General features: G+C 44.1%; 1 protein-coding gene across 1 annotated transcript in view; it reads left to right on the top strand.

The window, feature by feature from the left end:
- The window catches only part of cabin1 (calcineurin binding protein 1), a 35259-nt gene extending 11018 nt beyond the window's left edge, over window positions 1-24241 (top strand). The window contains exons 27-38 of the mRNA XM_070834294.1: window positions 2495-2560; window positions 3303-3482; window positions 3682-4076; window positions 5397-5510; window positions 12431-12594; window positions 12689-12785; window positions 12896-13585; window positions 15758-15832; window positions 19290-19548; window positions 21897-22055; window positions 22208-22410; window positions 22522-24241. Of these exons, the coding sequence (XP_070690395.1) occupies window positions 2495-2560; window positions 3303-3482; window positions 3682-4076; window positions 5397-5510; window positions 12431-12594; window positions 12689-12785; window positions 12896-13585; window positions 15758-15832; window positions 19290-19548; window positions 21897-22055; window positions 22208-22410; window positions 22522-22668 (2549 nt within the window). The 3' untranslated portion in view covers window positions 22669-24241. The remainder of the gene's footprint in view (window positions 1-2494; window positions 2561-3302; window positions 3483-3681; window positions 4077-5396; window positions 5511-12430; window positions 12595-12688; window positions 12786-12895; window positions 13586-15757; window positions 15833-19289; window positions 19549-21896; window positions 22056-22207; window positions 22411-22521) is intronic.
- Window positions 24242-24476: the final 235 nt, after the last annotated feature.

Raw genomic sequence — 24476 nt, forward strand, 5'->3', positions numbered from 1 at the left:
TGCACTGGGTGATTGGGATGTGGTGAAATGGGCAATATGGCTACTGATTATTTGACTAATTTGCTATGCCTGACAAAGCAGCAGTGTTGAAACAAAAAGATGTATGCATTAAGGCCTGTGTTTGTGTGTGTGCTGAAGTAACATCCATTTCTAGTTGCTGCTTAATTGCTGGTCTTATTTTCTTTCCCTACCAATGTTCTTGCCTCTCCTAATATGTTAAAGGCTTCTGTGTTTTTTAGCCTCAATCGGCCGCCATCGTTTGGCACCATCACACACGCTGTGAATTCCCACTGATCCCGATTTCACTGAATGTTCAGTGCAGTAAGTTAAACGTAATGGTTTGACTGTCACATCTGGGTCCTAGTCACTGATCAGATTATTATTTTGCAAAGTTAAAGAGAGACGGCAAAGCAGACCTGAGAAATTTACAGGTAAACTGCTTGTTTCAACAAGAGCCTCCCAGATTGATTTTCTGGGGTTCATGTGAACACACAACTACTTTTTTCCGAGTAATCAAATCAACCAATTGCACTTCAGAGTAAAACACACCACATATCTGTCTTGTCTATATGTTTTTGCTACAACTCTGCATGGAGCTTTAACAACAGCAGTAAAACTGTATCTCACACTATGATTATTAAACTTTGCAGTTAATTTGCAGTTCATCAGTGTTACACAGGGGTCCAGCAGACAGCTCCCTTATTACAGCCTTTTACTGAATCACGTATTATCAGGCATGTATTATATGAGATATACCTGCCTATACTTGGCTCAAAGGTATATTAGTCAGTAGTGGTAGTCTTCCCAAGTTCTATATTTACCTGTTGGGTATCAATTATACACTGAAGGCAGCATATTAGGTTTCTCAACAGAAAATAAATCTGCAGCTATTTTGAGAATTTAATTATTGTTAGATTTATTCAAAATGTTTTGTTCCAGATGCTTAAAAGTGAGAATTTGCTGCTTTAGCTTGTTGTAAATTGAATAACTTTGGTTTTTGCAATGTTGATTGACCAAATAACAAATAGATTAAATAAGAAACTAATTAATCGATTTTGAAAATAATCGTTACTTGCTGCCATATTAGTTAACAATGTTAGTTTTATGTTTTCAGAGCAGTTGGAGGCCTCAGCATGGCCGTTCTGATAACCATGACTGTGTGCAGTGCTGAAACCCTCCATGTAGAACTGAGCATCTCATGAAGCTGAATGTGGAAGTGGAAAATTTGTGTTTTTGAAAAACAGACCTGATAGTTATGTACAGTTATGTTTTAGTACAGTGTGCTTTCGATTCATATGCATTAACCATTTCATATGTGCATTAACCATCTTGTATAGAGAACATTTTGGTGCTGGTAATATTTTATTGTGCCACCGAAATGAATTAACAGAACTGCCAGACTTGCGTACCCAGTATGTGAAAGAGATGAAGAAGCAACCTGGATTTCAATTTCAGCAACTGGAGTCAACATTTTCATTAGTTGTAACTCTGTGCAGGGTGTCGTGAAACGGAAGCCAAACTGCTGTTGGGGGGAAAAAACAGTCCTGGCTATTCTTTCCATATGACAGGAACATCCGTTCACCCACCCCATGTGTCACGTTTAGCTTGAATGTGCAAATAACGCAGCCATATTGCCCATGTTGCCAGTTTTGTCACCCTTTCCAGATTCCTTCCTACCTACCTGCCTGCTACCTCTTTGCCTGCTTGCTTTTACCACCTGCTTTGCCATTTATATGCATGTAGTTCTAATGGGTGAATGTCTTCACGACTGGACAAAGTCAGTCCTTTATCACAATTCACTAAATTGTCTGGTGTATCATGTGGTCACATTTTGTTTGACTTTGTTGTGGGCTCAATTTGACAAGTCAAACTCCCTGGAGATATTTCAAAATCGTGTGTGAATCATGTGTTTGCTATTCTCCACTAATTGGATATAATTTCCAATTATGACCAATTAGTGTGAAAATGTTAAGTCAGGAAGAATGTGGCTGGCCTGTTACTGGCACACAACTCTGAGACTGAAGTCAGAAAATACCCCGTCATGCACATGTTTGCTTGTAGGTGTCTGGCTTGAGTCTTGCTTAAAGCACATCAAGGTGACAAGCTTGTAGGGCCTAATTCAGACATGTCTGTCAAATTATCTGCTAAATGCTTCTTCTCTGATCTCCTGTACAAGTAAAAAGCTGTAGGTTTCATCCATTGATCATAGATATTTTTTATCAAGTTAAAAAGACATTGATCTTTTGAAATTTCTAAGACCATCAAAATGATACCAAAGCATTTGCACCACACGCTTTGTGTGGTCTCTGAATTTTGTCTGAATCAGGCTCTACATTTTCAAGGGGAGTGGCATTAAATCTGTACTCGGCTGTCAAAGCAGGGAAATGGTTGATTTTTTTTTTTTGAGGAAAATTGCTGATTTTCTTTGATATAAATTCAGAGATACAGCTTCTCTTGATTATATTGTAAAACCAGCTCCCCATATCTTCAACAGCCTCACCAGAGTTTGACCATGATTACTGCCTGCCCAGGTCTTCAATGTGGCTGGCTTCCCTGAATGGTACTGCTCTTCAAACCCTCCAAACTCTTTAAGAGGCTATGTTTTCACTCCAAAATGAAGTGGATTCTTATAGGACGCACTGAACACACAGTTGTCAGTCTACACATATCTTACAGTACCATAGTAACTTTGCTGTTAACTCACTGTGAATCTTCCTTTCAAAGGTCCTATGTGTGCATTATTAACTGAAATAGCGAAATCTTGTTGCCCCTCTGATTCTGTTGTTTACAGTTCCCTGCCAAAAACTTTTTGCTGAGGCTGCACAATGTGGCAATTAAGAGGAATGCTGGCATTTTGGTTCTGGATCACTTAGAAAAGCAAGCCATTTCTCCTCTATAGCAATGTGTCATTAGGGATGCACTAATAAGGATTTGTGGCTCATGACCTATTTTTCTTTCATAATTATATTTATCCCCCCCCCCCCACATTACAACGGGGAATGTTTGGCATTTAAAAAAAACAAGTCATCAACCAACAGCTTGAAAAAGGCCTACAAAGCATGCTGCTAAAGTATGCTGTTTAAATGATTGGCTGAAATTCATACAGTGCAGTTATCTCAATGTACTGACCAATCAAATATTGTGCCACCTGAAATTAGAGTGATAGGAGTATGTAAACCCCACAGAAACAAACATATTGACATGTGTTTTTATCTATGATGTCCCCAAAGCGTGAAGGCATTTGTCTTGATCTGGGTCCGTGCACCTGGCAGCATGACCCATGATGTTTTTTGTTTTGGCAGAGCGCAGTCAGGACAGTGAGGTGGTGATGCTCTCTGATTCCAACTCCACCCAGGATGCCTTCACAGATCCCACCAGCTCACAAGACAGCAGCCACAAACCCGTCTCTGGGAAAGCCAGTTCGTCATCATCGGAAAGCACAACTCCTGTGAAGGACGGGCAGTCCGCATCTGAGGACACAGGTACACTGGGATTGACATGATGTATCTTTTCTGGCTGCATTTATGTGCATGTTGTCATATAAATTGATTACGTTGAGCTAAAACAATGCGGTTAAATGTGCTCATGAACCTATAGCCACATTTAGCAAGCACAAAAACTGATCTCCCATGCACAACTCTGAATGAAGTCATGAAGTCTTTGATTTAAATCCTACTCTAGCATCACACGGAGAACACTCTGGCATCCAGACAGAAGAAAAAGTTATCCAGGTAGTAGTAGAAGCTGTGGTGGTGACACTCCCTGAGGCTTCAGCCCCCAAGGTCTCTGTGGACCCTTGTCCTCACCCTCTGCCTGTCCCAGCCACCCCTCCAAAGCAAGCCCCCTTTCAACAGGCCGCTCCTCAAACCCCAGCCAGCGAAGGAAAGAGGAAGCCAGAGCCCCCCGCTGAGGTGATCGAGGTGCCCAAGGCCCTGCCCGCAGAACGTGCAGAGCAGAGGCGAATGCTGGTGGAAATGTGCGTCCGTGCTCTGTTCCTCTGCCTCGGCCGCTTCCCGCAGCACTACAAGAGCCTCTACCGCTTGGCCTTCTTCTACACCAACAGCAAGACCCATCAGGTCAGCCCTTCCCTGTTAACTGATGGCACTATTCCCATCTCATTGCATTTCAAAGGCCAAGTCATCCATTAAGCCTAAGCCACACACCAATAATGAGTATCCCCTGTCATTAATGCTGACATTTCCAGAAAATGGGGCGTCATAGGAATTCCTACAATTGCCTCAAAAGTCACACGGACCTTTTGCATTGCATTATTTCTGTGACAATTATATCAGAGCTGCGATGACTATTTTTTTTCCCCCCTTGTGGGTCTGTGAGCTCAGCAGTGATACACGAGTTGCTGAAACAGCTTGTGTTGGCTATAAGGCTCTGTGGGCAGAGGTGTGTGTGGGTGGTGGCGCAGTGCTCTCTCAGCCAGTTTGGCACAGAGAGGTTGGGTTGTGCTTCACTATGGCGGCATCCTTCTGTCAGCACTCCATTTGTCGAACCTTTTTAATAGAGCCCTTGTCCTTTCTCAATAAGGGTGAATTGGACATGGAAAAGCCCTAGCATTTCATTGTTTTACCTTAGAGAACTGTATGTGCAGCATCATGGGTTTTATGATTCCCAGCAGTGGTGTCTTCCTAATTTGCTGCAAGAATGGAGAAATCTTAATTTTAGTGCTTGTGGCTGTTTTTAATCAAAGAAGTTCAATTAGAATTTCCTGGAGGCTCAATTAAGTGTGCAATAACTTTTGATTGGGGCTTACACAGATGGTGAGGCTTCCCTCGGTTTTTGCCTTCAGTGGAGTCATAAACAGCCAGGATGAAAGCGAATGCTCCCTGACAGTGACTTGATGACACAGTCGGTTGATGTGATGATGTTGACAGAGGTTGCCTTGCTGCCCCCCCGACCCAACACATCCAGTGTTAAAAGCCTCTGCACCCCTTTTTTGTTTTCAGAAAAAATGCACTCACTGCCTGACCAGCTCTTCATCCTCACTGCGAAGATGGAAGGAGAAGGGAGTCTGTGATTTCATGCTATAGGCTAGTGGCTCTGTGAAAGGTGACATGAAGTGGCGTTAGCTTGCTATCTTATCTAACAGGCCACTGGTGGAGACACTGATTTGTGAGTCATCAGCGTTGTGAGGTCTGCATTTTCCTGACTGCAAATGAGCAGGATTTTCTCCTCTTTTTTTTTTTTTTTTTTAGCAGATATTAAGTGCTTCATTCAAAGATACATGTGTGTGTTTATCACTTCTGTCAATCTGCTCTGCTGAAGGCGGGGCATCCTCTTGGTTTTCTCATTAGGAATTCTGTTGTGTTGTGTGTGTATGTATAAAAGTGTACATACGCATGTATGTGGGCTTCTTTCATTTATTTATTTATTTCCCGCCACAGAACCTACAGTGGGCCCGAGATGTGTTGCTAGGGAGCAGTGGCCCATGGCAACAGCTGAAGCACATGCCAGCACAAGGACTTTTCTGTGAAAGAAACAAGACAAACCTGTTCAATGTAAGTCAGAGTTCATCATCCCTGCTTGTTGTCTGTCCTCCTCCCCATGTCATTATGTGATTACTCATTGCTTAACACACCTGTCATCTGTCTCCGCCAGATTTATTGACATTCCATAATAGTAGGAAGGAAAATGGTTAAAATCTCATTAGTGTTGCTCACACTAGGCAGTAAGTAACAGAAAACATTTCACTTGAGCGACTTGTGACAAAGTTGTTGGGGTTTCTCAAAGTGACTTTTAAGGGCAGTATTGTGCAAAAGTTTCTGCATGCCTGAATGAATGTAGTAGAAATTCCTGCTTGTAATCTAATGAATTAATGCATGTCTGCTCTAAGGTTACCTGATGGGCTGAGCATCAGCTATCACAGGCTGAGATATTCTTATAAGAGGTGTTACCACTGGTGTTATTTTGTTAAAGAGGAAAAAAAAAGAAAACAATTGTGGATATTGAACACTGGCCAGTAGCCTGCACAACAGAGCCTGTTGTCTGTGAAACTGATATCAGGTCAGTACATGGATTAGCAAGTTACTCCAGAAGCAAACTATCACATAGGCTAAGCTAAGGTTGATGGGTTAATGTGTTGACACTGAAGTTATTCTCTTATTGGTTCTCTACTTCTTCTTTAGTTGTGTGTATCACCCATATCAGTGCACACATGTAGAATCATTTCACACCTAGTAGAGGTTTTGCAAACATACAAAATTACCTGTTTCACATTCACACAGAAACAATGTTGATGCAATAATGTATCGGTCTGTAAAATACTCATTTACGGGTTGTGCCTTTTCTCTGAAGTTTACCTTTATCATAATACAGAATTGTACCATAGCAGCGAATGGAGACTCCCAGAGGAAGGGCGTCCTTACGTTTGTGACTAATGAGCTGTGTTTGTGTTTGCTTTGAGTGAATGATTGGCACGCTACAGTTAGGTTTACCCTTTTTCACACACGATTTTCACATAATTCAATTGGATGCAAAAAAAAAAAAAAAAGAGCTGTAAACACGGATCTCTAGATACAAGCGCTGCTATAAATGGAGTCACACAGTGGGAGATTGTTGAATTATCTGCCTCTCAGAATTACAAGGCCTCTGTTGGATTCCAGTGAAGGAGATTACTGTCTGAATTTGTCATCTGCTCTGCATGTCAGTTATTTACCTCCTTTCACTCGAAGCACCTTCCAATGTGTGCAGAAATTGGCTTCCTTTATGATTTGCTCCTTGTGTGATTTGTTAAAGCTTTAATGCTCTCACTTTTGTTACAGAGCAGATAAAACGAGCCGAATGTCACACCGTGTCAGCACCTCATGTCAGTCAGTTGTGCAGGGAATATTTCGGTGGCGGACGTTATTGTGTGTACACAGTCGACTGTGTAGGCTGTAGATTGAAACGCTGACTCCAGAAGGCTTCAGGTAACAGACTGTGGAAGCGATGTGGGCCAGGTCTGAGATGGAGAAGAGCTCTGCAACGCTCTGGCTCCCACTGGGTTCTCGCAGAGCCCCTTCTGGAGGCAAACCTGCCACTATGGCATACCAACTGTTGGAGCTTTACTGTTCCCTTCAAGCAAAGCCCCCTCTCTAAGCATTAATCAAACATGGCCGTTTTCATTGAGTCTATGAGTTATGGGCAGTTAGTGCATGAACAAAAAAACTGCTGAAACACTTTATATAGCCTCCATTTTCACACTGTACTTTGTCATCTTCATGAGAGCGACTGCGAATAAAAGCTTTCCATTTTTCAAAAGCAGGTGGATAGAAAGACATTGTCCAGCATACCATTTTTGCCAGGTAAAGGTCGATTTTGAACCGGAGCCCTTCAAGCCATCTTTCCTAACCCCTGTACTTGAGGCAAGTCAACCTGGACTGACAGCTGCATTTTGAGCCTGACTAGCCTGTCAGTGCTTTAGAAGTATATTGTACGCTTTCGAGTTACCTCTCCAACATCGGAGCCACAAATTGACAAGAGCGTTGATCACATCGAACCATATGGCACGACGCTTGGCACTTTAATGTCAAGGAGACTTGTCAGCTGAGTACGCACCTCCATGAGCCTGTTGGTGAATACTGAGTTCCCTAATGTAGGTCATGATGCCCTACTTTTCCGTCTTGTTTTGGCTGGGTTACATTAACTGGGGCCTGCATAAAGTAACCTATATAGTGGTGTTTAGAAATGATCCAGATGAGCTTGTGTTGCATAATTTATTGGTGTGGTTGTCAGCATGAGCACTTCTCTAGGAGGGCCAGCTCACTTTTTAACCAATAATCAATTTTAATAATAGGTATGTCGCTTTTATTAATTCAAGGTTGATATTTGAGTCAGGCGTGGGACACATAATTCATTTTGCAGTATGGCACGACACAGTGATACATTATTGATGCATTAACATCTGTATTGTGTATTGTATTTGGTGTTATTGACTCTCACTACACTGCTTACGACTTCATTCTTAGCTGCTTGTAATGAAGTTCTGTATAATGCAGTAAATAAATCAGCTTTTTGATAAATGACTTGGCTATTTTAGGGGTATATCTAAGCTGCCTATATCTAAGTTACAAAGAGATTATGGTGCAACATAGACCTTGCAAAACATCTCAAATTTCAAAATCACCATGTGTGTAATAATGCCCTCATTGTGGGCAAGTGGTCATAATGGAATACTGTAATTCAGTTATTGTCAGCCCTTGTAAGAGGATATCAAGGCTGAATCTAATGATACTGGTTGTAATGCTGCCATAATGCCAGACCTTCTGGCTGCTCAGGCCTGCCGATGACTGATCGCGAGGAGTCCCTGTGTGTTCACTCAGGCATGGTGCTACCTCCTCCACACACACACACACACACACACACACACACACATATTTGGCTTACATATTCTTCCACCCACTCACACATTCACTCTCTATGAAGCTCCAGAGAAAATGGATGTCCTTGTTGCTACATTTCAGGAAATCTAAAATCCATCCTGGCCTTGTAACTTGACAGAGAACATGTTTTGAACTGATACTGTCTTGTCAGAACATGTGTTATCGTCTGATTTTGACTGCTTGAATGTAACTTTGCTTATAGGCAGTCCTCAGTGTCTTGTTATATTAGCTTAGGCTCTTCTGGGGAACAGTTACACTTGCATTACTTGTCTCCGTCTGATGTATGACTCAAACCTTCGTGTCTTCATCTGTGCAATGTGCTGTAGGTGGAGCTCCACTCAGGAGTACCTTCTTTTTTTTGTCTTAGGGGAGGAGTATTGCCCCAATGAATACATTTTGCAGAAGGTGATATTTTGATTTGCACGTCGGAATGTTAAGTGTGGCTGCCAGTATGTCTTCCATTGCCTTCTTCTGCTCTGTCTTCAGTTCAGCTTGACATTTTTCAGCAGGGAGCAACAGGAAGCAGGAAAAACAAGGTGTGTTTGCTCTAGTGTGTTTACGTCGGCCAGCTGGAGAGGTACGAGCAGAGTTGAAAGAGAGGAAAGGAGGAAGGTGAGGGCTGCTGTCAGTATACTGTTTGCTAAGGAAATACTGTGTGCAGGCAACACAGTCCTGTCTGTTCAGGCAGCACTGTTCTTTAGCCCGTGGTGTGTGTGTGGCTGATGGAGGCTTCTCTCATACAAACCTGCCCTTTTTTTTCACTCAGGTTATTTGGTTCTCTTTCGCTACTGGTGTGCCATCCTCTTTATGCCTCCCACTGCACTGATGTGGTAGCACTGAGTTCATTTTTCAGCCAGTTTATGTTCTCTTTTTCTTTCCTGTTGCTCCGTCTTCAGGGTGATCATGCTCCACCCCTTCCCCTGGCTCTTATTCGCTCTACTCCTCTCCTCTCGCTGTTGCACTCACTCGGTTTCCTCATTACTCTCTCTCTCTCACTCCTCTGTTTTTGTGTGTATTGTGTGGGTGTGCACAAATGGGCGGGAGTTTCTCTGCTCGGCCGCGATTGGCTGGCAAAGGTGTGCGAGGATTGGCTGTATGCTGTGTATAGTGCGAGAGATAGGAAGGGAGGAGGGGGGAAAAGAACTCCAGCAGGCTGGGGTCAGGGGAGAGCGGAGATACAGTGCGTGGGTGTTTTTTGTTTTGAGATGGCAGGGTTTGAACGCAGGAGAGGAACGACTGGGCTTGTCTGTCAGTGGCATACTGAGCTCATAGGCCCTGACTCCAGTGCTGTCTCTCCTCTCGCCAAGCTAGCTGCAATTCTCTTTTTCTTCTGTTCCTGTTCTGCCGCGTGCAGCTGTGCTCTCCTCTTCTCCTCTCCTGCAGCTCTCGCTGCCCGAGCACCCAAATGCAGCCCACCACTTGCTCTCTGAGCGTGAGCCTCTTTCAGGGTGGAGGCGCTGCCAGGGCTGCTGGTGCTGCTACCGCCAGCAGGAAACTGTCCAAAACAATACTAACACAGGCACCGTGGAGTAGCTTTCTTTGGTGATGGTGAGTTGTTTTTTCTCTTCCCCTCCGAGTTTTACAAAATGAAACACAAGTTTGTGTTCCCGTGTCGTTTTGTGAGAGTTTGCATTATAGTTGGAGCGTAGTGTGGTGTACATCGGTGGTGCTCTTGTTCAGCGGTACAGAAGTGCAGAAGAAAATGCCTTTTAAGTTGAGGAGGGTCTTCCTTGTTCTGATTTCTGCATGTCAGATACACCAAGGTTAGAGAGGAATGTAGAATGACGTGAAAATACACCACCACCCCACCCCATGGTAGCATTAGCAGGTATCCAGCCTTCTGGGATTCAACAAAAGTCTTGCAATCAAATGTTGTATTGGACTACTAAAATAGTGAAATTGTTGTTAGCAGTAAGCTGCACTAGGGACTGCCGGTTGCTACAAAACACTGAGTTTGTGCAACTTCTCTGCACTTTATAAGTTTTACCATTGGTCGTGTTGTGGGCCTGGGCCTTTCCTGTCTTTGGTGGCATGTTAAGATATGAGAAGATGAAGTTGATAAGACAACAGCCGGAGAGATTTTCCCCAAATGATCAGCAGGCACGGCCAGCATTTTGTTTTGGCTCATGCTATCACACAAGGAACTACGGACTATCAGTACTCAGTCCCAGCTTATACCCTTTTTTTTTTTTTTGGTCACACTTCAGTACTGTTTTATGTTGCTGTTTCAAATACATGAATGAGTGACTAATTAGGATTACTTCATGATGTAATGTGTCCTCTGTCTATTTGCTTCTCTAACCTGAAAATTGTCTGAAGAAAGATCAGATTCCATTTGTACTGAAGGATTCTCTGGGCATGTACTTATCCCTCGTTCAGCCTTTGTTTTCTGTGCATCTTAATCGCTGACTAATTTTCGAGTGATATATCGGCCACGTGTGCCAAAGCTGTCACTCCAGATATCAAGCAGCGGTCTTAATTTCCCCTCACCAAAAAAAAAAGGGGAAAAAGATGCTTAAAATCATTTCAGTTAAAGTCTTACAAATCTGCTTTAGCTGTTGTGCTACAGAATAATCTGTGTAAAGCCATGGCTCTGCTTTCCCTAAACAGATTTGCTGTGGTTGGATGGTTCTCTGATGAAGAACAACTCTCCTCCATTAGAGATGTTTTTCTAAGTGAGCAGAGCCCACCCCCCCCATCATACTTGTCCCGCTCCTGTTGGAAGCTTTTGGTAATCTGTGCATTGAAAGGTTAAAACCTTCCCAAGCCTGCCTGATTGCATCATATAATAATAAATATTGTAATTTTCACACAGGCATTGGTGCCATATGTTTGCTCTTCAGAGTTTTTTTTTTTTAACCACCAGATCTGAATTGTATTCTGTAATTATTAATGAACAATCTGAGCAGACGAGATTTCTTCCTAAATTATCATAATCAGATCAGTTTATAAACAAAAAATTAGAAAATGCATCCTTGATTTAGGATTTTCAATGGAAGGCTTGGATTAAACATAGTGGCATCGGCCCCCTGGGATGAGTTTGTACATTACATTTTACTTTGTCAGATTTGAAACTTTCTCAGTGAGCAAGGCTATAAGTCCATGCTCTGGGATGCAATTTATTTTGATGTTTATTTTGCTTCTCTTTGTGAGGCTTTGCACCCCCCGGTGGCTTTGAAAATGTCATCTGACAATCTGGAGCTGTCTGTTCAGACGAGCGCCATGCTCTGCGGTGTCTTCAGCAGCCGATGGAGCCATCTCAGTTGTTTTGTTCCACCCTGATATGGTCATCTTTGTTTTGTCTCGCACACATTTTCTGAGGCCAGAAGCTGCACTCTGTGCCATGTGCTTTATGAGTGTACACAGCCTAGGCCACCATCTGCACTCGCATCGGTAGCTTCAGAGTGCAGAACCTCGCCTCGCTTCACCTGCTGGGAGGACATGTGCTCGCCGAAAAGGTGGACTCGTCCATCAAAAAGCACCTCATCACGCTTTCTGCAAAAGAGGACTGTGTTTGTTGGCAGCCAGTCTGCTGGTCTGTTGCATTGCTTGGACAGAGCTGTGCACTAATGAGGCTGCCTATCATGTGTGCCCAGAGAGAAAGCCCCACATCCCTCCCTCCCCACCAAGACACAAGATCTCTCCTGCAGCCTCTCCATCCCCTCATTAGGACTTTCTTCTTTGAATGTCATGTTTTTAACTCCCACTAATTCCTCCAGCTTTCTCCTCTACTTTCTTTCTTTTCAGTTTGACCATGTTTCCCTGTTAATTGTTTCCATGTGCCTTTGAAAACTTGGAGTAACAGCAGAGGGCGGTCATAAAAACATAAACTTTCAGAATTCCACAAATTAGCCTGTTGGCTTGCTGTCCGGTCAAATGTGAAACCAGTTCCATGTAGGCAGCTCCTCTCAGACACCATTTGGCCTCGAACCATGTTTTGAAACGAAGCTCTGTGCCATGTTCCACCAGCAGTTTGTTGAAAACATAATATTTTTGTTTGCTGTTTGTAGCACTTAACCCCAGACTCTGCTTCTTTATTTTGTCCTCGTCTCCTTCAGGGCATCTGGCGCATTCCAGTAGATGAGATTGATCGCCCAGGAAGTTTTGCATCTCATATGAACCGATCCATTGTCCTCTTGCTGGAGGTGCTGTCTCAGCTTAAGGATCACGATACTCTGCTCAAAGTGTCTTTCATGCTGCAGAGAACCCCTGACCAGGGAAAGTAAGGACCAACTTTGTATGATGCTGCTGTTTCTGTTACATATTATGTATTTGTTCCATGACACCTAGTGTTTCTGTCTTTCTCCTCCATAAAGGAAGTATTTACGGGATGTTGATCGCCAGGCTTTGGCCAAGAGAGCATTTTTCCTAACTGTTAAAGTCCTGGAGGACAATCTGAACAGTCTCACAGGGGTAAGGAAGCACACATCACTGCACACACACCAAGAGCTGAGAGCTGCTCAGTGTTTTAGATGTCTGGCATGCACCCACTTCATGTTTTGACAGGTTCTGGTCTCTTTCAGGTGTCTGAGCAGCTTCACAAAGCGCCCACACCCTCCATGGGGGAGATGACCACAACGGACGTATCCAACAGGCCCAGTTCAGAGGACAGCAAACATGCACTGCCTAAGAAGCCTGGGCTCACAGAGGGAGCCTGTGCGGCTGACACAGGGCCCAGGGAAGCGGCCCAGGCACAACTCACCACACTGCCGCCATCCATAGAAAAAGGGAGTACGCTTCAGGACAATTACCCTGGGAAGGTGGAGACTGCTGGGAGTGAGGGACACAAAGCGGGGCCTGAGGAACCAATGGAGCTGGACCTGGCAACTGGCAACTGGAGGAGGCCCTCTACTATCACAGATTCTCAGGGCAACCAAAAGGAGGCCGAGACCTCCCTGAGTGCCGGGGAGCCCCAGCAGAAAGTGACTGACAGCAGCCGGACACCCGAGCTGTCCCTAGAGGAGCTAAGTATCAGTTCCAGGCAGCAGCAGCTTCAAGCCTCAGCACCCAAGGTCACAGTGGTAGCCAGTGGGACCGATCAGGGGTCACTACGAAGGCCAAACAGGAAAAGGAAGCTTCTTGAGGATGTGGAGTCTGGAAAAACTTTACTGCTTGATGCCTACAGGGTGTGGCAGCAGGGCCAGAAAGTCATGACCTACGACCTGGGACGCATTGAAAAGATCATGTCGGAGACTTACATGCTCATAAAACAGGTAAACCTCTTCGAGATAAGTGATGGCTCTGCTATTCATGCACAGCTAATGTTGTTGTTGTGAGTAAGTGTTCGATAGAACAAAAAAAAAACACTACAGCAGCACAGTCTTGCATGCTTGATGTGAGCCCTCCGATAAAATACATCAGGAAACCCCTCTTCTGACTGAATTAGTAATGCAACAACCACTGTAGAAAAGGGACTTTCCCGCTTTCAGTTTTCAAACACTGCGACAAATTCAGCTCAAAGCGTGGTTGTGTTTTTACTCAGTAACCCAAATTTAACCTCTCTGACTTTGGTCTCTCTGCTGCTATTCCAGAAACTGCTGGTGCTTTGTAAAGGTTTTTTTTGTGACATGACGTCACAAGCAGGATGTTATGATGGTGTTGTTGATTTTTTTAATTTTTTTTTTCCCCCATGCATTGCATCACCGCAGTCAAAACAGTTAAGAAATATCACCAAATTAAACTCCAATGTCAGATTGTTTCAAAGCAAAACTTGAGGAAAGAAAGACTTCATAGTAATTCTTGAGTGATTTTAGTTCATCCTAATCGGTCTGGTCTCCAGCGCGCACACACACACACACACACACTCACACTGCCACACAGCCTGGGTGGACAGGCTCAGGCTCAGGCTCCGCTGCAGCTCATCCTTTTTTTTTCCGCAGCACAAGCATGGCTCACAACAAAAATGGACAGTGAAAATGATTTGTGATAGTTACACTGGCATTTGTGCTTATTCTGCAAACTTTATAAATCCTAACGTCAACATTCACCTGCATAGGGAATGTCAAAGCAGCGAGAAGTTTCTTTTTACTCCTCGACAGCAAGTGTTCCTCAATTGTTGAAAGTTTGTCCAACTTCAGGGCTTTCTATGCTCATAGAGCTTCTGTGGCCATATTGAGCTACAGATCAGAGCTGGCACTATAGAAGTTGCCGTGTCATTGCCTCTTTAATGCAAGAGAGCTGTAGCTGGAGTGGGAGGGGTGGTAGGCGAGGGACAGCTGAAGAGGAAAAAAGAGAAATTGGAGGAGATGGGCCAGCTTCAGCGGCTTTGTTTTGTTTTTGTTCTGTTTTTTTTAGGTGCTGCGGTTGCTGCTAAGATTATTTCCTGTGCTCTTAAGGAGACAGCGAAGAATATTTTCTTAGACACACCCATAACAGAGAGTAGCCACAACCAGCCGTGACATGTTTCCTCCCACCAGATGACTCCTGCAATTAATATGCCTGGACATTTTCCAGAAGCATCTTTTGATTGTCATCTACTTGCACAAACTACAGATGCCCTGTGGGTTTCATGGTCTCCTGCATTGCATAGCTGCATGTAGTTGCATACAGTTACAGGTTAGGTCTGTTTCTTGCATCTTTTTTCCCCTCTTGTGTATGTTTGATATTACTGCATATTTTTTTCTTTCTCACAGCTCTTAAGGTGGTACATTTCAAAGAGCCACTAAACCATGAGTTCTGTCACATTGAGTGAATGATTTTATTGATGCGACAGAGATTTCTTACCTCATCCAATTACTTATATGTTTGTATGTAATAAATATGTCTGACAAGGAAGGTTTGCAGTGAGCCAGACATGAATTGAAAGCAGAGAGCTGTCCTCTGTGATGCACTGAAGCTTGACTCAGTCCATTTAACAATTGGCATCATTTGAAAAGTAGAATGAGGCTGCTGTAAAAAATCCCTCCCTTTGGGGGTCCCTGAATCGCTGCATACAACAGGCTGCTGGAGGGAACATAACAGCTGCGTGAACAAGATTACAGCAAAGTGCACGACGCCGGGCTGCAGCTAAGCTCGCCAACTCCCACACACCCACTCGCTCCTCAGGGCCTTAATGTGAGACTTTCTTTACCAGTGCTATGATCAGAGGCAGAAGCTCGGAAGAAATCCTGCTGGCTCTGATGCAGCATCAGAAGAATTTGATGATGATTTGACATTAGTGTGGAGACACAGTGAGTGATTAACATGAGATGTACACAAAACAGGTCACTACGGAAATATATGATGAATTTGCAGTAGTACACACACTTCTCCGATGTAGCATAAGGACTTTTTACTGGATAGATAGAGATGTGTGAAACGATTTGACACTGTGAAACACGAGCATGTGAAAATGCAGTATGCTGCTGTGGCCTAATGTCCTTGTTCTGCCTGTTCTCCTGTGTCAGGTTGATGAGGATGTAGCTCTGGACCAAGCTGTGAAGTTCTGCCAGATACAGTTGGCCACTTCTGCCCAAAGACAGGTAAAACACTTGAACTCAGCACGCACATCTGCCATTTTTTTGCTGCATCTACAGTTTCTCTCCCCTGTGCGCCGGAGCTCGTACTGCAGCTGACATCAGCTGCTTTTCAGGGACTTGATGAACACCGTTTTAAAGGCAAAAGAAAACATCCAGCCGTGAAATAATCATAACAACATTATGCTTTTGATTGCAGCAGGAAAACATTTAACCAAAGCAGGTAAATCCTGATAAGCTGCAACGGTTATGGCACTGAACTGCCATCCTCATGATTTATTATTCTGGACTCCAGGATGGCAAACTTATGCTTTACCAGCCAAGCTAAAATGATCTATTGGAGTTGTCCTGGTGTTGCACACACACACACACACACCACCCATCTGTCAATCCAAAAAGGTTAAATTCTAATTTTACTTGCCTGCTATTTACCTGATTATAGCAAGATTTACAAATATAAGTGTTGTTGTGTTGTGAGGGAAGGAGTAATGTGTAGCATCTTTAGTATAATGTGCTAAACTGATAAGTAACTTGGTAATTGCCTGTTCAAGCCTGCCAGTGCTAAATATAGCCCAAAGCGTGGCGGGAATGCTCCCTGTTGTCCCTTAAGCGTCACACAGTATTTGCCAAATTAGTTGTCATTGATTTTAACTGAGCGTTTGTGCATTTGCGTATTCGTACGGGCAACGTGCCTACGATCTACAAGGCAAAATGGCAGATTTAGGTATGTAGATACATGAAATAAAAAAAAGTCTAATTGTAGTAGATCTAATGGCTTCAGCTAGTGCTAAACCAACCATTAACTAGCGCTCATATTCCTCATGGAATCAGTTGTTGCTCTGCCTCGTCCTGTGTGGGTGACTCCCCCTTCCTCACATCCCTCCTCCTGCCCACACAGTTGACAAGGGTCCTCTCAGCCCACATCCTGTTGTCACGGTGATGTTCCCCACGAACCTCAGGCTCATGAGAAGTAGCTGTGGGCAAAATGAATCTCTTTCCTCCTAGTTCCCTGATCCTATCATCTTATTTTCAGCATCAGTCTTTATCTCGTCTTTGTTAGTTTTGTACGCACATTTGTTTTGTCTAATTTTCATGCATAAACACACAACACAGAGAGATGGGTGCAGAGCTGCATGCCACATTTTTCAAATGTGCAAAAGGCCTGCTTGGAAGTAGAATCTTAATTTAACCGAAACAGCTGTGTGGGATCTTTTCTTGTTATCGTTGTTGTTGTTGTTATATTTCAGTATTACTTCAGTGCAATTCTGCTTTACCTTTTAAACAAAATACAATTTAGAAATCATGACTTTCTACAGAGTAGCCTAAAATTTAATCCCTTGGATAGAAATAAGTAGCAGTGAAAGAAATCAGGTCTGACAGTAAAGGTCGTCACAGCAGAAATGTCAGAGAAAATAATCTTATCAATCATATTATGACCATTTGTTGCGTAATTGGTCACTAATAGTTAAAATCTCATGTGGAGTCTAAACCAGACACAGACCAGTCCTCTGACAGTCTGCCAGGTAATGTGATAATTGTCAGGTATACATGGCACGACTGTTGACCTGTCAGATGTTATGATAACTGGGCTGCATGTGATGGTTTGTGCTCTCGTTTACCCACGATGCAGCCTGCTAGCTTGTCGAGCAGTCCAGTCAAACTCCTGCTCGTGTGTAATCATTGTGCCACCAGCTCATGCTGCGGGTTGCATGTGTATGTAGTGGGAAATGTGAGTAGGCACCTTGGAGTTCTCAGCTCGAGGACATGAAAAATGCCTCTTACAGATTCGCACATTCCTTCAAGCCCCCACAAGCACGAAGCGAGATCTGGCCGTATAGTGCTGAGCCAGAGGATTGGCTGTGTCGTGCTCCCTGTATTGTTTTCTCCCGCAGTTTGATGCCATATCAGGGGGAAATCATGTCATAATCTTTTTGGTTTCTACTCTCCTCTGCGTGAGGAGAAGGGAGGTACTTAATTAAAACTCTCCAGTTTATCAGCAGACTTGGAAGGATGCTGAGGTTTACCTCATCAAAGAATATGGACGTTTGCTTCACAAAGGAGCAGCAGAGTCAGTCCCATTTGGGCAGGCAATTTAATTAAAATGTTCAGCTGGTCGCTCTTTCAATTGTGTTGGAAAAGATGACCAAACCTGTACACAACATCTACAGCGGCTCTAATCTGATTTAAAGCCCAATCTCGATAATTACAAAGAACCATCTTTCACTTCACATTGTGGGACCTCAGTTTGGCTGCCAGCAGCCCAGTGTTACCACACTGCAAACACTGGATGAACCCACGGGCTGGCTGCATGCTATGTGCTGCAATTTTCTCAGGTACAGTATTTTTCTAATGCACATGCTTCAGCTGACTTGTTGCTATCTTTGTTGGCAATGTTTAATTCATGAGATATGAATCATCAAAGCTGACTTTGGAGCCAGTTCATGTTCGAAGCTGCTGCGCCGCTCTGTGCCGAGCTGAAGGATCTGTTGCTGTCAGAGCTTTTGGAAGGCTGCTCTGTTTGATTTGCCTGTGCTGTGCTGCGTGAATACCGTAGGGAGCTTCATCATACACAGCTCTGATTCAGGGCGCAATTTGACTCCAACTCCCAGCAGAGAGCCGGAGAAAAATGGTATAAGAGCTCTGTTATTGCCAAATTATCTTGTACTACCATACTGTATCTGGCAAAGCCCGGTCGCCATGACAGTAGTGTTATGTGGCCCTGACAAAACTGTGATACATTTTTAATCACATTTACCTCTGGCATGAAGGCATATTTACGTTTTTAACATGCACCCATAATTAATGCAGTACAGTTCCTCTGGATATAAAACTAATCGTTTCTTCAGCCTGTCAAATTTTGCCACAGCTCTTGTATACAGCTAAGGGGCTGGATTCACCGGCTTCTGAAGGCTAGTTTTCATCCAACTTTTCATCCATTTTGAATTGAAATCTGGACATGGTATATTCATTTCTTTTGACTGTGCTCCTCTGTGTTGCCATGACAGCGGCTGTGGGAGCAGGGCGACTGTTGTCACAGGTTGTTTGTGCAGCTCTTGTGTTTATAAGTGGTCCTCAAAAGGACACGCAGGAAAGTGGCTCAGAGGGATGTAGCTGGTGCTGGCGAGGAGCACAGCTTTACGCCACAACACAGAGTCCGGCACACCAGTAAGCCTCTGAAGCCCTGGGGGACGCCGTCGCTACTCTGTAAAGGATTTCATTACTACTTATATGAGAGAGCCGAGACTAATTTGGCTGATGTGTGTTGTTTGAGAAGTGCAGTGGTATCGACTGTGGCTTACTCTTATTTCTCTGGCACTGAGGGTCTGACCACATTCTGTCTCACGGGGAGAGGATGTACAGTTCTCAGGCGTCTACATGAGCAGAGGAGGGTTAACGCTGGAGATGGATCCCCAAGGTCAGTCACAGCTCCTCACGACCACCGCTCTGCTTCTGTCTCCAACAGTCAGCAGGCGACGCCCCGACCACGCCCAAGTACACCAAGGAGCACCGAGACATCTTCTTCCCCGCCTCCCTGCCGACACCCGTCCTGCTCAGCCACGCCGCCTGCCACCCACTGTCCGCCCAGGACGGCCAAGCCAAAACGGTGTACGAGCCCCTGAGCAAGCTGTCCAGACCTCAAGCCTTGGGCTTCCACGACCAGCCACAGCACAGGAGAGGTGCCAGCCACCCTGCTGCAGCCATGGCCTTCCTCCCACACACAGGTACAGTAGCCTCCGCTCCAGCACATCTCCCCACTGAGCGGCTGCTTAGTGTTTTTGCCAAAATGTAATATGCCGTACGTTTTGTTTTTTTTGTGTTGGGAAGATTTTAGAGATAAAATGTGTTTTTTGTTTAAATTGGTAATACTGCTGATGTCTGTTTGGTGGTGAAGCTTGGCTGTCATCAGTTCAGTTTGTGAGGATCCTAAAGTGCTGTAGCCCACGTGACCAGCAGGGGGCGCCTGCGGGCTTCCACAGATCTGTTACATAACAACAGAGTCTGGCCTGGTTATATTTTGCCTTTTGGGTTTTGTCAGTTCCCCAACAAGAGTTTTAGAAATCAGTGTCCTCCAGATTGTGACTCTGTTTCTGCCCACATGAGCTTCTGGGGGGTTTGGCATGATCATGAATAATCTGCTGGATAAATTTCTAGTTTTATCTCTTGTTTAATTTCTAAAGATGCAATCCCTGCACCCAAAATCTTCACCCTGGATTCCCCTGATATTCAAAACTAGCCTGAATCTCCAACGTGTAGTGTGTGGAAGTGTATTCATCTTCATATTTTAAGCCCTTCTTTCTAATTGTTAGAGTTGATTATTATTTAAAATGTCCGAATAGACATTTGAAATTTGCACGAGGCCAGTAGCGCCATTAGAGGGCAGTGAACAGCTTTTGGAGATGCTGAAGGTAATCCTCCTCCTGTTGAGGCAGCATTCATTTCTCCTCTGTCAGATGAGCGCTCAGTAAGTGGAGCTGTTGCATTTGGCTTCCTTCCAGATGGTTCTCCTGTTTATGCCCATTTTCAGCTGATGCTCATGAGCTTTTCACTGCAATCTGTGAGACCCTTTGCTCAGTTTTACCCCTTTGATATCTGCAGATATGATTCAGGTAACAAACCTGACACAGCTGTTGTTTTTGAGAAGAGGAACTTTACTCCAAATGGACTTTTAAATCGTGCTGAACTGCCTGACTGACATTTATTTCCATGAAAAAAGAAAAAATTTTGTCACATTTAGTGTGTAATGTGCTGTGCTATATAAAAGATAAGCCACTTATTTAAAAAAGAAAACTGTACACATTCAAGAAATATATTTGCATAATGTAACTGAAGGGTTAACACAAAAAAAAATCATATAAAGGCAAAGACATTACTGATGAAAAGGCAAATCAATATGTCTGATTTATTTTCACGTGGAGCTAACATTCTCTTTACATTTCCATGATGTAGGAAGTGTGTGGCTTCTCTCCTCTGCAAAAGGATTTAAAAATACTCAATTTGAAGAGTCACATTTCTGGTTCTTGTCCAATTTCACTGTGATATTTTGAGCAAATTCTATTTTTAGATTTTTGTGAGAGGGGAACCCCCCCCTCCCTCTCGCACATGCAAACCTTTAAGTAATTAGCTGTCAGGCAGAGCTCTCTGCAACACGGCTGTATTCATTTTTGTCCTTAATTGGAGACCCACAATGCTGCCTCACGACAAACCTCACGGAGCCCGTCTGATCATTATATCTACTCTGGTAAATTCAGCTGCACTCAGTCAGGGTCATGTCACAAGCTAAAAGCTGTCCTCCTCATGTCAGCAAGAGGAGAGCTCGCTGCATTGGACTAAACAACAAGCATGTTGTCCATCCGTAGACATTTGTCACAGCAGGAGATCCAGTTGACTGAAAGCAGTTGTAACCAGCAGCATATGAGCAATTTGTGGGGATCTGCTAAAATTTCCTCAACCTATTAAGGCTGGATGACCTTTTGAAGGTGTGGCAGATGCACGCTAAGGTGGTTGCATACACAATATTTGCATGTACGCACACAGGTTAGCATCAAGCAACACTGCTGCACTGTGCATTATGTAATGGTTTCCTAGGCAACATTAATGGAGGAGCCTGAAAGAGTATTAGATCATTTTTGTTTTCGTGTGTGTGTGTGTGAGCGCTGCAGGGGCAGAATTCACAATTAGTTCACATGTGCTCATTTCAGAGAGACGTCCTATGACAAATGAATCGAATCAAATGAATTTTAAAGTCAACATCAAATACAAAATTGTCCATTTGTGCAATAGAAACATTAATGTTAACATTTCTTCTCTTTCTTGGTGTTTTCCATGACTAATTTAAAACAGACTAGACTAACATTGAACTCAACTGGCATTGCTGTTGGTTTCTTTCCTGTCAAAGCTAAAGATGGTGACTTGTCTGTGCCGGCAAGGGATCTGATTAGGTCATCGATAAGTAAAGTATAGAAATAGGAGTTTTACAATAGTTTAGTAATTCTCTCTGAGTGGTTGGAGGGTCCAGACCGTGCTGATAGCACAGTTTTAATGTATTTTGTGGTCTTGTTTCTGCCCACAGAGGAGCGGGAGGAGCCCTCAGAAGGACTGTCGTACCGACAGCAGGAGTCGCACCTTTGTCAACAGATGAAACTCGCCACTGTATCACAAGGGCAAGAGTCAGCAGCAGGCTGGTTCCAGGAGGAAACTGCCACATGTAGCACTGCACAACCGTGCTCAGGTCAGAAGCTTTGAATGTGTGTTATGAGAGAAAAGGTCACATCAGGATACACGGACTGATTCCAATAGAAAGTGTAACAGAACTCTCAGTGGCTTTATGTGCTTCAGAAATGTTCTAATGTGAAGAAATGTCCTCGTATTTTCCTCCCTCAGACCAGCAGCAGTATGCCAGCAACGAGCAGTCCAAGCTTCCAGACCCCAATCGAATCCGCTCCCGTGTTCCACCCAACATGCCAAAGCTTTTCATCCCTTCCACCGTTACCAAGTTCCCGCCAGAAATCACAGTAACACCTCCGACACCCACGCTCCTCTCCCCCAAAGGCAGCATCTCAGAGGAAACCAAACAGAGACTTAAGGTATGCGCTCTGGTTCTGTGTGAGTGTGTTCGTCTGTGAGTGTACGTACTTGGTGCAGCGTGCAGAGTTTCTAAAACTCAACAGTGACCCCTGCTGTCTGCTCCCGTACAGAACGTCATCCTGTCATCTCAGTCTGCAGCCACAGTCAAAAAGGACACCCTGAGCCAGCCGGCGCTGGAAGTGCAGGAGACGTCCAGCCAGGAGTCGTCCTTGGAGAGCGAGTCGGACGAGGAGGAAGACGATTACATGGACATCTGAGACTCTGATGGCCTTCTGTGCTCGCTGAAACTGAACAAGGCCTTTGGTCCTAACTTGGCCTCACTTCTGCCAAACCCTGTGCCCCTGTCTTCAAAAGCTAAACAAAAAAAAAAAGGAATGGTACATGTCACTGCAGCTGTCTTTGTTGATGCTATCGTTCCCTCATGTGCATTATGAAAAAAAAAAAAAAAACACTCCCAGACTGAAAACAATGAAACATCGTCTGTCGGCCCACAGCGATGGCGTATGTATCTGACAGACGGCGGCGGCTTCTGTCTCGCAGCATGTCTGTAATGTGCCATTTATGCATATCACACATCAGCTTATTGAGCTCTCCTGCACCCAGCTGCACACTGGATCAGTCGGGAGAGACTTTAGCGTTCAAAGCCAACCAGCCCCGTGTTTTATGCATCGTTATTTTTTTCTGTTCTGTACACTAACCGCAGCTAAATCCTCGTCTGAGAAGCGGACGATCTGAGGTGCCTCAGTCTGGACTGACGCTCAGCAGCAGCAGCAGCAGCAGCAGCAGCATGCACCTGCTGTCTTTTACTTTGGCATGAGAATTTTCATCGGCAAGAGACACCGTGTCGGTATATAATATATTTCTGTGGACATAAAGGTGAAACGAGGACAATCGGCTGCATTCGAGGTTGCAGCCTCACAACCAGTAGCAGATTGGAAATGTTTACACTTAACGTTTGGGATGTTTTTCATTTAGCACTTAACTTTGTGCTATTTTTGTACTCACTGTATTTTCTTGTAATATTTTGTCTTCTATATTTTTCTTTTCTTCGGTGTGCATTTGTAGCTAAGAGGAACAGTTCTTACCAGGAAGGCGTCCTGTCACCAGCACTGATCTGAACGATGCGGAGAAGGGGGGTCGCAGCTATGAGAAATCAGCTTTTGTACATGTCATAATCCAAAGTCTCTTTCCAATATGTTTGGCTCTGCCAGGTCGAGTGTTAAGCTGGAGAAGCACACGCATGTGTGAGAGTGCAAACACTGAGGCACGGGTCACTTCAGTTTCAATCAACTCAGGAAACGACTCATCAGACGTGAGCTTTGCTGAGTTCAGTGGAACTGAAATGCTCGCCGAGGGAGACTTTCTAATACAGATGCCTTTCCATTGAAACCATTTTGGTAAATTTGTCTCAATTCTAGCTTAACTCAGAGGAAGACAACCGAATGTTTTTTACAGATTGTTTTCTATAAAAAGAAAAGAAAGCTATTTACTGATTGTGTTTCTTGAGAGCTGTCTGAAAATAATTTTTAAGGAGGACAGAAAATAATAATTGTAAAACTCACCCTTGATATAAAAAAAAAAACAAAAAAAAGAAAGCTGTTTTGTATTTTATTTAATTGTTTTTCTTTAATTTCTTGGTGTAAGATAGTTTTCTATTGTTCGGCTGAGCTTCTGGGAATGTACCACAGTTAAAGAGTTCACCGGGTTGAAGGCTTTAGCTCGGCCCAAGCCCTGCCCCCCCCTGGCTCAGGCTGCTTGAGGGGAACTGTTCTCTATGCCTGGACTGAATGCATTATAGATGTCAAACCAAAAATACATTTGAGAAACACACATTTGCTTCGTGTGGTACTTAAAATACCATCCAGGTCTGCAGAAGAAGCTGTCCACAGGGGGCCGATGAGACGGCGGACTCTCGGCAGAGCTCAGACCTCCTGGGCTTCCTGTAGGTACCTGAGGGGCCACCGTCATCTGTGACTGCCCTGACTAGAGCTTATCACAAGACCTGTGGACACAGAGCTCGGTATAACAGCACCTCGAGGAAGAACTGTAATAACACATCACTCTT

This window comes from Pempheris klunzingeri, chromosome 7 (genome assembly GCF_042242105.1).
Source record: "Pempheris klunzingeri isolate RE-2024b chromosome 7, fPemKlu1.hap1, whole genome shotgun sequence".
Taxonomy (NCBI): domain Eukaryota; kingdom Metazoa; phylum Chordata; class Actinopteri; order Acropomatiformes; family Pempheridae; genus Pempheris; species Pempheris klunzingeri.